A 10,614-nucleotide genomic window follows, 5' to 3' on the forward strand; every position below is an offset into this window, starting at 1 on the left:
AGAGAGAGAGAGAGAGAGAGAGAGAGAGAGAGAGAGAGAGAGAGAGATTTGTTACTAAAAGAAAAATCTCAGCCTGCCTGAGGGATGCTGATCTTCAGGTGAATGAGACAGATCACATGTTTGAGTCAGGTTTCACTTGAGCTACCAAAGAGAACAATAAGAAACTGTATTATAGAGCTTCCCCATAGGGTTGCACATGGTTTGGGTGTTAAGGCATGGGTTGAGTGCTTTGCCCATGGTTCCTACACTAGGCCTCAACTTTCCTTACTGGAGAATAGCAGCAGTGCATGGTGTACCTGGAAAAGACACATGGAGGGTGGGTCCTGCTAGATCATGAAATTTCAGAGAAGAGGGTCCTCTGATATCCATCCTTTTCCAGCTGATAGGAGGACACCATAAAAGATCAATTGGAGGAGAATATAGAAAGATATATCAAAGTGTCAAGAATACAGAAGCCTCTGAGAGGAAGTAGGACTTTGGTGCCAAGGAGGCTCTTCTGATTGATATACTGTGTCAATTTGAGAAGTTTAGAAGTTAAACTGTTATTCAGCATGGGGCCAGGGTCTTCATGTAAATATCCTGAGCCTGTGTAAGAGGGCAGGGAGATGGTGTGGGTGCTATACCACCCCCAGATGGGGGTAGCCTGCTTATAACATGAGAGGGGAAAATAGGCTCACTCTTCCCCCTTTTTCTTCTTGGTGCTTTTGCTGTCTTCTGTCATCATTAACTGTTGCCCTGTGGCCTGCCACCCTGCTTTGGAGCCAGCTGATTATGGATTGAAACCTCCACAAACTGTGAGCTAAATAAACCTTCCCTTGCTTAATTTTAGTGTCAGGAATTTTTCTTAACAATGAGAGAGGAAAGTAACTAAGACAGAGACCAAGCAGACATGAAACTACAGGATTTGATGGATAACTGTCATGGATACTGAAATTTCAGAGTAATAAGCAGAGATGAAGAATGAGAACCCCACACACTAAATGCACTGGTCATTATGGAAGTGATGGAAACGCATTCCAGAGGGTGGTAAACAAAAGTACCCATGTTTTGGAAAGGTGACAGTAATGGCATGAAGGGAGGAAAAAATGGAGCCCTTCACCTATACAACACAAACTTGTTGTTTATCAGCAAAGATAAAGTCCTTTACTGTAGCACTCCCTAGAGCCTTATAATGTTAACATGTTTTAGGATATCACAAGTCTACAGATGAGGGGTGACATTAATATGCAAAACTTCCAGATTTATTTGAGAGTAGAATCCCATTCTGTTTTTTGAGGATCATCTCATGGGATTGTTATTTAGTAGGAGACACTTGGGTCCATAGCACAGGAAAATGTGCCACAGTGCCACAGAGTTTCCCTGGAACAATGGCACATGGTATCAATCAGTGATGAGGAAGCAGAGACGACTCCTCAGGAGGTGATCAAAATGAGGCAGTCAGCTCATCATGCTAGTACTCACCAGGTATGTGTACAAAGATGCCAGTGTGAAGTACACCCTGCATGTGAAGGTTGATAGAGGGGACAATGGGTGGAGTGATCAGGAGACACATGAAGCACAGAGGAACCCAGAAAGGCCAGGGAGCCTAGGAGCTATGAATAACAAAGTGGGCTGGGCAAAGGCAGGGTTGGAGCAAGAGAGGCTCACTGAGGGACAGCTACTCCCTGCCTCACACAGCCCACGTGGCTACACACAGAAGCAGCTGGGCAGCCCTGGCTTATTCCAAATGTCCCTTGCCATAGCACCTCAATTTGCCTTTAGTTGGACAAAGCCAGGGTGCTGGCGGGGAGAACTGACATATGAATGGCCTGTTTCTCTGCCTGTCACCTTCTTTGCTTTACTATTTTCTTCCTGAAAGAAATGCAGCTATTCTACTGCATTTAATTCAGGGATTATTTTATTTTTGTGTTTTTTCTCCTGAAAATTCAGGATATACAGGGCTTTTTTGGTCTTATTTTTTTTATAGATGCAGCCAGTCATTCTCACGTGGGCATACTTGGTGTCCTTCTCAGGCACAGAAGGGCGCCATGCCATTCCCCAAGCCTGGAGGTCCCACGTCGTGAGGCATAGATGAGTAAATCTTACCCCATGCTGATCAGTTTACACAAGCACCCAGGAGTGAGCTACACAGCCCAGTTCCTCCATCCTGCTTGAACTTTCTGTCTGACTCCTCACTGCTTTCCTGCCACACTGCTTGTAGGGCTTCATGAAGACCAGACCTGATTACTTTGAGAGGTCTCTCCTAGAGCTTGCTGGACCCTCTCTCAGGGCTCTAACTAAATATGGCTCAGGAAAAATCAGCCATGAACAATCAGATGAGAGTTTCTCATAACAAAGTGTACCATGTCTACCCTCACATGCCCTGCAGTGGTACAGAAGAGGATGGTGTCAGAGGCTATGCAATAAATCCAATAAATTATTGAAAGGCCTGCTAGAGGAGGCAAAGTAGGAAGCAACTTGGAAAGGACAGACTCAAACCAGCAGATGTGGGGAAAGCATTTTAAGGGAAGGAACTACCAGACATGAGAGATATGGGAAGATCAGTAGGATACCTAGGGACAAAACATCTAAGGCTACTTTCTCTTAATTCAATGAATAGAAAGATTTGTACTAATAGTGTTTGTGGACAGGATATCATGTCTGCACCTTTTACTACGAATAACCACTAAGAAGACAAATCATACACAGTGTATTAATTATTTTATTTTTTTATTGAGTTTCACAGTTGATTAATAGGACAGTTTTAATAATCAATATACTGTACACTGTTATCTTCTTAGTGGTTATCCATAGTACAAGAAGCGGAGAGGATATTCTGTCCAAACACTGTTAGTACACCTCTTTCTTCTCATTGAATTAAGCGAAAGTAGCTGTAAATTTATCCTAACTATGTTGACTATATAAATACAAAATGATCTTTCTTTCCTTTGTATCCTTTTGTTGTTGTATTAATTATTGAAACTGTCCTACTAATCAGTTTTGAAACTGTCTCACTGCTGTTTGTTTCTCAATAAAATTATTTTTTAAAAAAATCTAAGGCTAACTAAGGGCCATAAAACTGAAGAGAATGGCTATAGGCTGTGTCCTGGAAGCCCAGGCTGTGAGGAGCAGAATTATTCTGGCTGATACTTCTCCGCATCCTCCAAGACTTCTACACAAAGTCTTCGCACATGCTTAGCAAAATACCCAGGCCTCTGCCTGCACTAAAATCACAGTATAGGGTCCTCCTAACGGACTGTTCAGCCTGTGTCAGATCTTAGTGCCTGAAAGTTCACTACACAACCAGCTTTGCCAACACCTGATCCTAGGCCCTAATGGGGGAAGGCAGCTTCCTGGTGAATGTTGTCTTAATGACAACAGCAATGATAAAATAGCCTTCCTACTACTACTGAATTCATTTAGCATCTGACAAAGAAATCCATAGACCCATCCCATGCCTGCCTCACCTCCCACACTGACAGTCTATTTTATTCATCTCTTATCTTTCTCTGTTGAGGTGGGGAACAACTGGTATTTGATGTCCCTTTCTCCCTAAACTGTCCCCTCTCTCCTCTCTGTTTTGGCTGTTGCTTATTAGATAGGTCAGCAGTGCCTATGGAGTGAACCCCTGCACTTAGGGTAAGGTACTGCCTCTTGACCTGACTCCACACCCCTCCATGTACACAACAAAAATCATCCAGAAATACAGGCTCAGTGCACATGGCATTACATTTGATTGTGCCTCTGAGGATGAGATTCCTGGCTGTTCAACTCCCATCACCCAGTCCTGGCCTCAGGCACTGCCAGAGGTTCTGATCCAGGATGCCTGAAGTAGAATCTACATGTTTATGGCACTGTTACAGCAGTGATGGGAAACAAATTCACTAGCCAAATAAACACATGTGGATTGGTTCCAATAGAACTTTATTTACAAATACTGGTGGCTGGCCCACAGACCTAGGTGTAAATTGCTGACTCTTGAATTACATGTCACAAAATCCAGGTATGCAAGATGGGATAGGTAGAAAATTCAGGAATAAATATTTGTATGAGTTAAAAAAATAAGATGAACACATCTAAATATGAATACTTGAGCTCTCTTTGCCAGGAAACAGAGATGGGGAGGGCCAAAGTTTTTAAACTATGATCTACACAAAGATAAACCCAAGTAAAACCTGGGAGAACATGTGAGGTAGACCAGAGCCTCTCTCCCATAGCCTCAGAGCCGCTGCTTGGGCAGGGAATGTGAGGTAGGGAAGGTATATAAGACATCTGAAGCCCACCTGTGACAGTGACTATCCTCCACAGCCTCAAACAGGGACCAGATTCCTCCTTTCTCTGCTCATCTGCCTTTCTTAAAGGAAGCAATTGCCCTAAACAGAACATCAACCCCAACTTTTCTCACACTAATACACAAAGAAATGAGTGTCTGAATGTGTGTGTACACACACAGTTTCTTCATATCCATTAATGCTTTCAGATACTCACCAGACACGAAGGCCACTTTTTCCTTTAGAATGGGAAGGACATCAGAAGCTTTCAAACCATCATTCCGAAAAGAACCTGTAGGAAAATGAAACAGAAGATCAGAGGGAAAGAGGTCAACTGGCTGAATCCCTGAGTTCCACTTGCACTTTCCCAACCTCATCCATCACTCATCAGAAAGTTCTGCTTTAACCAAAGCCTGCAACACAGCCCAATGCAAGGGCCCTCAATAGAAAGGACAATTCCCAATCATGTCAACTTGCAGACGTGACCCTAAGTATATTCCTCTTCATCCCTTTCGAGGAGAGAACAATCCAAATCACCTCTCATTCCTGATACAAAGCTCCATGCCCTAAGCCCAGCACTTACAGTCTGTTGCTGTCGAGCAACTCAAAAGAGGAAGAACTTTTAGGAGAGGATTTATGTGTCTCTGGAGCCTAGCACAGTGTCTAGCGCCCAGTAAGCACTCAATAAATGCCTGTTGAATTGGTTCATTGATGTCAAGATGGACTACAATGCCCTAACTGATTCTTCTTGACTTCCTTCTAAGTAGCATAGGAATTATTTGCTTTAATTTTACAAAAAGAAAAAATAAACCACAATAGTTTCATAGCCAGAAACAAAGGCCATGGCAGTGAGGCAAGGTGGTGTACACCTATAATCCCAGCACTAGGGAGATTGAGGCAGGAGGATTGCCTTGAGTTCCAGGCCAGTCTGGACTCCATAGTAAGTTCAATGTCTGCCTAAACTACATAGGGAGAGACCCTGTCTCAAAAAAACAAAACTAACCAAACAACAACACAACCCACAAAAGTCATGGAAATACCCCTGTGTAATCCATCTCCTCCTCCTCCCTCACAATGTTATCATCCTCAGTGTACAACAGATAGGACATGGGGAGACACAAATCTCCTAGAAGGCACGACACTCACTTTGGCTCATTTTCTACCTAAGTCTTACTTCTTAGTTGTTCTTTCTAGGGTCTGGCTGAGTTCCTATTAAGGTCTAGAAGAACAGTCCTAGGGCTCTTGAAAAATGGGGGGAAAAGGTATGCTTGGAGAAACAGTAGCCTGAGAAGACAAATGACAATCCCACTGGGTGTGAGACATATGGGAAGGAAGGACTCACATTCCACACATGTATAAAAAAAAACCCAGGTCAGCCCATTGTATGCCATTCACTTAACCCAAGCAACCCAAAGACTCTTAGGGAGAACCACCCATACCTATACACTCTAAGTTGCAGCTGAGATCTCTGGTGTGGATCACCACTAGGGAACATGGCACACATTGACTCCAGAAGCCAAGCAGTTCTATGTCATCTCAGTCCAACAGAATCAGGGATTACAGAAACCTACTTCTAGTGCCTCTGTCCACTTGGCTTTTCCCTTGGCATTCAAATCTAACAACCTACAGGACAGTAACATACTAGGCAGAACAATACTACTCAGTACCTCAACCTCAAGATACTTACTCTCTCAAGAGAGCACCTGGCATATTTGGCAACAATTCAGGATAAAGAAAACCAGCCTAGGGAATAAGAAGTGGGGCCTTTGCACATTCCACCAAGGAGAAAGAGACAGATGTTCCCATCATATTATAGTCTATGGAAGCTGACCCAAAACACTTTGAAAGTGTCTTTGATAAATTTCATCTATTCTTTTTTAATGCTTCAATTTACTACTATTATAGACTATTGGATTATATGGTTATATTGCTAAATTCAAGTACCTACAATATTTGGACTGCCATGAAGTATAAAAACGTTCTTTAAAGACTTCTCCAAATACAGTTTCTCTAATTGCAACGGAACACCCATCTCTGACAAAACAAAACAAAAAAGGGGGATAAATTGGGAGCCCCAGAGACTAGGAAATTGATCAAAGGTGTATAGATGGGACTAGGCCTCAATGCCTAAAGCAAACAAGCTACCTCAGTGCTGAGATAAACATCCAGTCTGGTTAAGGTCAGCTATTGGTCACTAGACAACCTTGTGTCATGTGTTACTAACTGCAAAGGTAAAAATAAAAGTTGGTTTTGTTGTGGAGTTGTGTTAGTCTTGCCTATCAGGCAGACTAATAGTCACCTAGCCTAGCTTTTGTCTTCTTGCTTATCTTTTCTCATTCCTGCTGCTGTTTCTTCCCAGGTAAAACCAATCACAGTAAAACCAACAGGTCCCTACATAAATGAAGACAAGTCTTCTTATTAAGTATTTGCTTCTCTCTACAAGTTGACATGGTACCCTATGCTGGAATAACTAAATTCAGGTCTCACTGGACAGCAGAAGAAAAAAAAACCCTGTAAATATAAAAGTTCTATTCAGAGAAAACAGCATTGTTTTATACATTCTAGCCTTATTTTAAGCAGATATTTATGCTCTAACCTTATCTTACAGAAAGCTAATAAAATCTCACTAATAGAGACCAATTATGATCAATATTATTATAGAATTTATAAGCAGATAGGAAGTTTTTGTTGTTGTTTCTGCTTTTTGTTTGTTTTTCATCTTAATGCAGCAAGGAGACACTTTTGATTCCTGGCAAAGAAGCTTCTCCAGCCTTACCAATCACAGACTATCTTTAACATGGAAGCTGCTTGTGTAAAATAATGCTTCGGCATCAAAGTAGCTTATTTCCATATGTGAAATATATCTTTCATCAGTTTTAAACATTCTCCTTCACATCATTATGCAATTTAATTTATATAGAAAAAAATCTTAACAAGAGAAGTTAAATATAGTCATGCCTTTTTCTAGATTATTCATAAATTCAAACTAAGCAAGTCCCAAACTAATGATGCTTTTACTGCATAACTAGAGTTTATATAACCCTCTTCTCCCATAACTTCCATTCCATTTTTCCTATTGCTCTTCTCCTCCCCTACCATGTATACAAGAAGGCTCTAATTCCAAATATGCCCAGACTTTAAGGAAGAGTTTTCAATTTGCTATAATGTAAGTGGAAGGATTCTCATCCTATCTCTTCCCCCATATCCATCTATACAGAGAGCAACAGAGTTCCTGAATTCATTCCTTATATCTATTGTGTTCCACATCTTCTCAATCCAAGGTCCAGGACCTGCAGGGCAGTGCATAACTTGTCTATACAGCTGGTCATCATGAGCTCCAGTAAATGTCAATGTCTTGGGCTGTACTGTTCTAAGGATTCAGAGCTCCTATTTTCCAGCCCACTGTCCTTCCTGGCTCAGTTCAGACCACTGTTGGACTACTTGCCTGGGTGTGTGCTCACTGTAACAAAACAGCAGATTTATAAAATCCATAACTAGGGAATAATCATGTCCAACATCAGCAACAAGATTTTTGACATTATAAAATGGTTGTTCCAGGGTCTCTTTAAATAAAAGTTCCCCTAATGTTTTAAATTAGCCTTTCATTTGCCAAAAATTGAATTATGAATAACTTTTCTACAACACATGTATTATGTAAAGCCAAGAAGAGCTAAACTAATTATCCCAGCAGCTCACAAATTGGTGACCTTATACATAAAACCTATTTGCACTGGCTGAAGATTCTACGTATCAATTCCCCCAGGGCCCTTGAGAAACCAGCTGTTAGAATATATAATAAAGGTAAGTTCACTGAATGCCAACTCAAACAAGACCAATGAAATAGCAGCATGTTTTCACTATCAGGTAGATGTCATGTGGATTCATTGCAGATATTCAATAAATATCTGATTAAAGAATAAATGACTCAATGCAAGTCAACCTTTCCTACAGCTACTTACACAAAGTCAGTGGCTTCACCTGTCACACTAAGCATTGGTGATTTGAGTAGATAATCTCCTAGGTATCATCAGCTCTAATACTCTGAGAAGTTCTGAACCCTTTCTTCATAATTAATTGCCTTTTAAGATCCTCAAATTATCCAATCAATATGGTTTCAAAGGAAATACTGGGAGCACATGCCCCAACAGGACTGTGTTTGGGAGAAGATAAAACAACTCTTTTCTTGCTTCCTATTCTTTTCCTGGAATCTGTTTAGGATCTGGATGCTTTGGGCAAGTCACCCCATTTTGCAGGTAGCAAAAAAAGGAGAAGAGTCAAAGAGGAACTTCTGTGAGGCAAACACACCTTGAGGGAGGCAGACTTACACTGCATCTGCTATTTGTGAAACAAGATACACTTGATAGCACCATACCTTACGTTCTCATCACTGAGACACAATATCTGACATCCACAAATTAGAGGAGGAAAGATTAATTTTGGCTCACATTTTTTAGAAGTTTCAGTCCCAATGTCACATTTAGCTATAAATTCATCAGTGGGCAAATCTACTGCTAAGTATCATGCTCTCATCATCCAATCACCTCCCAAAAGCCCACCTATGAGTGCAGGAGGCTTTGTGGGGATGTTTAGGTAGAAACCATAACACCCAAGACAGGTAGACCAGTGGTGGGGAACCTATGGCACACATACCACAGTGGGTTTTTGTTATCACTGAAAGTTCTAAAAGGTTCACTATCACAGCACTAGATCAATGGTAGATCAACCTTCTTCTTTAAAAATAACCCATTGAAAGAGTAGGCTCTTTGAAACTTTGAAAGAAGCCCTGGGAAGAAATAAAAGCCCCTAGCTCCTTGTTCTTATTGTACGAGAAAACAAAATAAGCAAGCAGGCACCCTCATGGACCTGACCCAGGGTGGGTGTTGTGCTTCCACTTAAGGACAAAGGCAGGCTTCATTGGCTTCAGTGCTAATCCTACTCCATTCATGTCCAACTGCTGTCAGAATCACAATCCTGCTGTTCTGTTAATTAGCAAAGTTGAAATGCTGTGCATCTATTAGGTAAGTAAAATTACTACTGCCATCTCACCAAGATCCTCCAGCATGGGTCCCTTCTGCTCCTCCATGCCCAAAATGCATTATGCTAACATTGCTTCTGCCTATCCCTCATCACATTTTTTCTCATCATCATTTTCCATGTTGGAAAATGACAACTAGTCCTACTTTGGCTCCAACCCCCCATACGCAGCCCCATATGGGTGAGAATGGCAGGACTGACTCTTGTGCCATGGGCTCTGTTTGTGATTTTGTGGGGCTGGAAAAGGGTGAATACCCCAGATGGTAGGGTGGCTTGTGCACCATGCTAACCTTGTTCAGTAGCACTCCTGATTTCAGCGAGCAAAGAAACAAATGAGTGAGCATTTATTGAACATTTGGAGTTGTATTTTCTGTGGGTTCCCAGTCAAACCCCTTAAATTTGTACATATTTAAAAGTGGCGCTTCCCCGTTCCAGGAAACCCCAGACCCAGTCCTAGCCCAGGTCCAATGAGTGTGTGAGAGAGCTTCCTGCTACCCTGCGCTGGCGGGACCAGTCCCAGTCCAAGCGCAACGTGGGCCAGACCCTCTCCCACCCCCTTGGGACACCCCCTACCACTCCACAGCACCTACTCCACCCCGCCCGCCAAGTAGGAATTTCTACCACATTCCGGGAACCCCCAGAACCAGTCCTAGGCCAGGTCTGATGAGTGTGTGGGAGAGCTTCCTGCTACCCTGCACCAGCCAGACCAAATACCGGTCCCAGCCCAGGCACAGTGTGGGCAAGACCCTCTCCCACCCACTTGGGACGCCCCCACCACTCTGCAGCACCTCCCGCAGCACGCCCACCGAGTGGGAATTTCTGCCACATTTCGGGAACCCCCAGACCCAGTCCTAGCCCAGACCCAGTGAGTGTGAGGGAGAGCTTCCTTTCCCCGCTACTCCACCTCGCCCCCTGCTTGTACAGCTCAGGCCTGGCATACATGCCTGGGGTGTAACCCTGCAGCTGCAATCCCCGCAGAGAGTGTAGAGGATAGATCCACCCAGCTAGTCCAGGAGAAGAATATCTTACCACAGAGGGCACAACAGGTTCACATTCAAGGGCAGCAGTGGGAAGAAGCTGAGCACAGCAGCCAGACCCAAGCCCAGCACAGCTGGATAAGTCCAAACTTTGTAGAGCTGCACCTGAACTTCAGTACGTGAGAAGGTTATAACTACAACAAAGATCTACAACAAAGGTCAGAAGACAGTGCTACACAAAATGACGAGAAGGAACAAAATGCAAACTCAAAACCCAAGCCCACCCGTAACAAGTGCAGAGGACACTAACACAGAACAATTGAAAATCACACAGCTCAAAGCAATGAATCAAC

General features: G+C 42.8%; 1 protein-coding gene across 11 annotated transcripts in view; it reads right to left on the reverse strand.

Annotated features, from left to right (window-relative positions):
- The window catches only part of Kalrn (kalirin RhoGEF kinase), a 733,834-nt gene that overhangs the window by 499,642 nt on the left and 223,578 nt on the right, over window positions 1–10,614 (reverse strand). For all 11 annotated transcript variants that reach the window (XM_023702250.1, XM_023702249.1, XM_023702247.1 and 8 more), the window contains exon 2: window positions 4,468–4,542. In XM_023702250.1, the coding sequence (XP_023558018.1) occupies window positions 4,468–4,542 (75 nt within the window). The remainder of the gene's footprint in view (window positions 1–4,467; window positions 4,543–10,614) is intronic.

This window comes from Octodon degus, unplaced genomic scaffold (assembly GCF_000260255.1).
Source record: "Octodon degus isolate 3935 unplaced genomic scaffold, OctDeg1.0 scaffold00147, whole genome shotgun sequence".
In the NCBI taxonomy this organism is placed as follows: Eukaryota; Metazoa; Chordata; class Mammalia; order Rodentia; family Octodontidae; genus Octodon; species Octodon degus.